This window comes from Chiloscyllium plagiosum, chromosome 32 (assembly GCF_004010195.1).
Source record: "Chiloscyllium plagiosum isolate BGI_BamShark_2017 chromosome 32, ASM401019v2, whole genome shotgun sequence".
Lineage (NCBI taxonomy): Eukaryota > Metazoa > Chordata > Chondrichthyes > Orectolobiformes > Hemiscylliidae > Chiloscyllium > Chiloscyllium plagiosum.
In genome coordinates this window covers 26,808,400-26,811,166 of record NC_057741.1, presented here as the reverse complement: position 1 = coordinate 26,811,166, position 2,767 = coordinate 26,808,400, and the positions used below count along the sequence as shown (strand labels likewise).

Here is a 2,767-nt window from a genome sequence, read left to right as displayed (position 1 = left end):
GCAAGTCAGACAGAGAACAGCCAGGGAATTCCTAGAGGCATGGCATTCATCCACAAACTCCATCAACAAACACATCGACCTGGACCCAATATACCAACCACTACAGCGGACAGCTGAAACTGACAACCGGAAGCAGCAGGGACAGACCACTATAAACACCGGAGGAAACATCAAAGAAGCGCTTCGTAGGAGGCTCCCAAGCACTGATGATGTCGCCTAGCCAGGGGACGAAACGTTTGCAACAAAAACAATTTACAATTCAAAGTAACAAACAGGATTGCTGCTTTCCACCATTCAAGTTACACTTCATTAGAATCATGACACAGTCTCACGATTGAATTTCGACATGATGCTACTAGGAAGCTAAAATATCACCAAAATCACCACAGAGCTACAGTTTCTTTCTAGTCTCCTAAAATTCCAGGCTTATTAAGATCAAAGTCACAATCTGTCCCTAGATCTTCAACGATGTTAACTGTTGCAATTCAACAATGATTGATGATCGAGTCTCGTAATAACTTTCTTCCTCTCTCCTCTAGCTTCATTACAACATGACTAGCAACTTTCTACAGGAATGTAAGTGGGAATGTTCAGCACCTGTCCCCTCCAATATTCTATATACTCCATGAAGACTCACTGACCTACACCTGGATTGGCTTCACCTCAGCAATAGCTCAATTTTGAAATTTTCACCCCAGTTTTCAAACTGCTCCACTCCTCAGACATTGGCATCTAATGCATTCCTGATGTCTAGTCCTCAGCTCTTAATTCCTTCCCTAATCCTCCCCCATCTCTCTTCCGTTAAGAGGTACTTTAAAACCAACCTCTTGCTCACTTGTCCTAATACCTCATGTAGGTTGATGCTAGCTTTTCTTTGGTAACATACTTGTGGGGTGTCTTGGGATGATTTGCTGACAATGGTATTTTATAAATAGAAGTTGCTGGCCTTGCTCACCTTGAGACATGGCCCCAAAGATATTCAGCTGTATCTGCATGTTCTTCATGCCTAAGTCTAGATTGTTCAGGACAATGTGATTTGACAATAAGGCGCACACATCAAAGCTTGATCCTGCCCTCAAAAGATACCTTTCTTCCTTCTCCTATACACCTATATATAATTTGAGCGCACCTGCCCAGCTGAGATCAAAAAAAGAGACAATCTCCAACTATCCAACACAAATGTGTGCATTAATTGACAAAGCATTGCAGAAGACAATTATACATTTATTTTGGAAAAGTCACAGCCATAAATCTTAAATCTTTCTTTTGAATTGTCTTGTCAAGACTACAGTCACATGTAACATGTTTTGATTCCAGAGATCTGTAGCAGTTTTCACCAGTCCCAGAGGACTGTAGTGCTGTCTCATTAGAGATAGATGACTGGTGATGAATTGAACCTGACGGTCACCACGCCTCAGGCAAGGACCAAGGTTAAGAAGGCGAGACCTTTACAGGATGCACTAGCCTGTTTTAATAAAAGCTGAAATTAATACACGTTGATCCAAAAAACTGAATTATGACTAATCCTAGTTGAAGAACTGACACACTTAGCTACAACAAAGCTGTCTATTTTTACCATGAAAATACAATGGAAAGCAGACTACAGATCAAATAGCTCACCTATGGTGTGCACCACCTCAATATCATCCAACTGGGAATCAGTTATACTGTTTTTTGCTTCAGCTTTGATTTCCCCGAGGAGAAATCCTTCCTGTGAAGAAAAAATTTATAAAACTGATCTCTAAGTTTTCTGTTAGAGTATAATTAAAATGTGTTACTAAAAACTGGGCCGTTAAGCCTGAGAACTAACTCGAGAACATTTTCAACTACTTCTGCATATTTGAGGGATTTGACAGTGATTTCTGAACTAGCCCAATTGTGATCGGTAATAATTAAAATTTTACACACTCTTTAGCACAATCACATTAAGGTCTGGTTAAAAAAATGCTATAGTCTCAGAAGACCGTTGGGCTTCTCTTATTACAGAGAAATGACTGGTGGTGGTGACCACACCTCAGGCAAGGGGCAAGGTTGAGAAGGTGGGACTTTCATGGTAACCTCAGCTGATGCAGAAAATGAAGAGCTGATGGCACCACATTGCACCGCAAACCAGCCATCCAGCTAACTGATGCCCATACAGACAGTTGGCATATGGAGGACAAATATCCATTTAAAAAGTAGTTTGGCAAATTCTGACAGATAACATTTGCAAACTAGCACCTTAAAGTTCCTCAGACAGAAGTATATCCTACTCCATTATATCTATTGTTTAAGAGAGGCTATTCAATTTTCACAAATATCTTCTAGGTTCTCTATCATGCAGGATGAAAACCAGGAAATGCAAAACTGAACTTAAGAACTATCACGGCCAAGAGGGTCAGTACTTTCCATCTTCACTTCAGAGTTCCAAGATCCACAGTACTTTGCTTTTACGTTGTCACTGACCATCATAAAACTGGCCAAATTTGCATGAAAGATTGAGGCAGAAGTTATAAATATATAAAAGCATTTTTAGATGCTTGTCTACATTTTAACAGATGTGCATTATTTTAGGTTTTCAGATGCAATCATTCGTAGAGTTCAAATATTTTTGATTCTATTTTGATTTTGCCTGAAGTATTTAACACTAGCCAGTTTTGTTTCACAATTTAATGTTACTTAATGCTGAGTCAATGGGGGGAAAAGAGATAATGTGGGTGTTGGGGAAGGGAAGGGGGGAGGAAGGGAATGGGAGAAAAGGGAATGGGAGAAAAGGGAATGGGAGAAA

At 40.0% G+C, this 2,767-nt stretch overlaps 1 protein-coding gene across 2 annotated transcripts in view; it reads right to left on the bottom strand.

Moving 5' to 3' along the window:
• The window catches only part of abraxas1 (abraxas 1, BRCA1 A complex subunit), a 20,796-nt gene that overhangs the window by 14,990 nt on the left and 3,039 nt on the right, over nt 1-2,767 (bottom strand). For both annotated transcript variants that reach the window (XM_043674297.1, XM_043674296.1), the window contains exon 2: nt 1,621-1,711. In XM_043674297.1, coding sequence (XP_043530232.1) covers nt 1,621-1,711 — 91 coding nt within the window. The remainder of the gene's footprint in view (nt 1-1,620; nt 1,712-2,767) is intronic.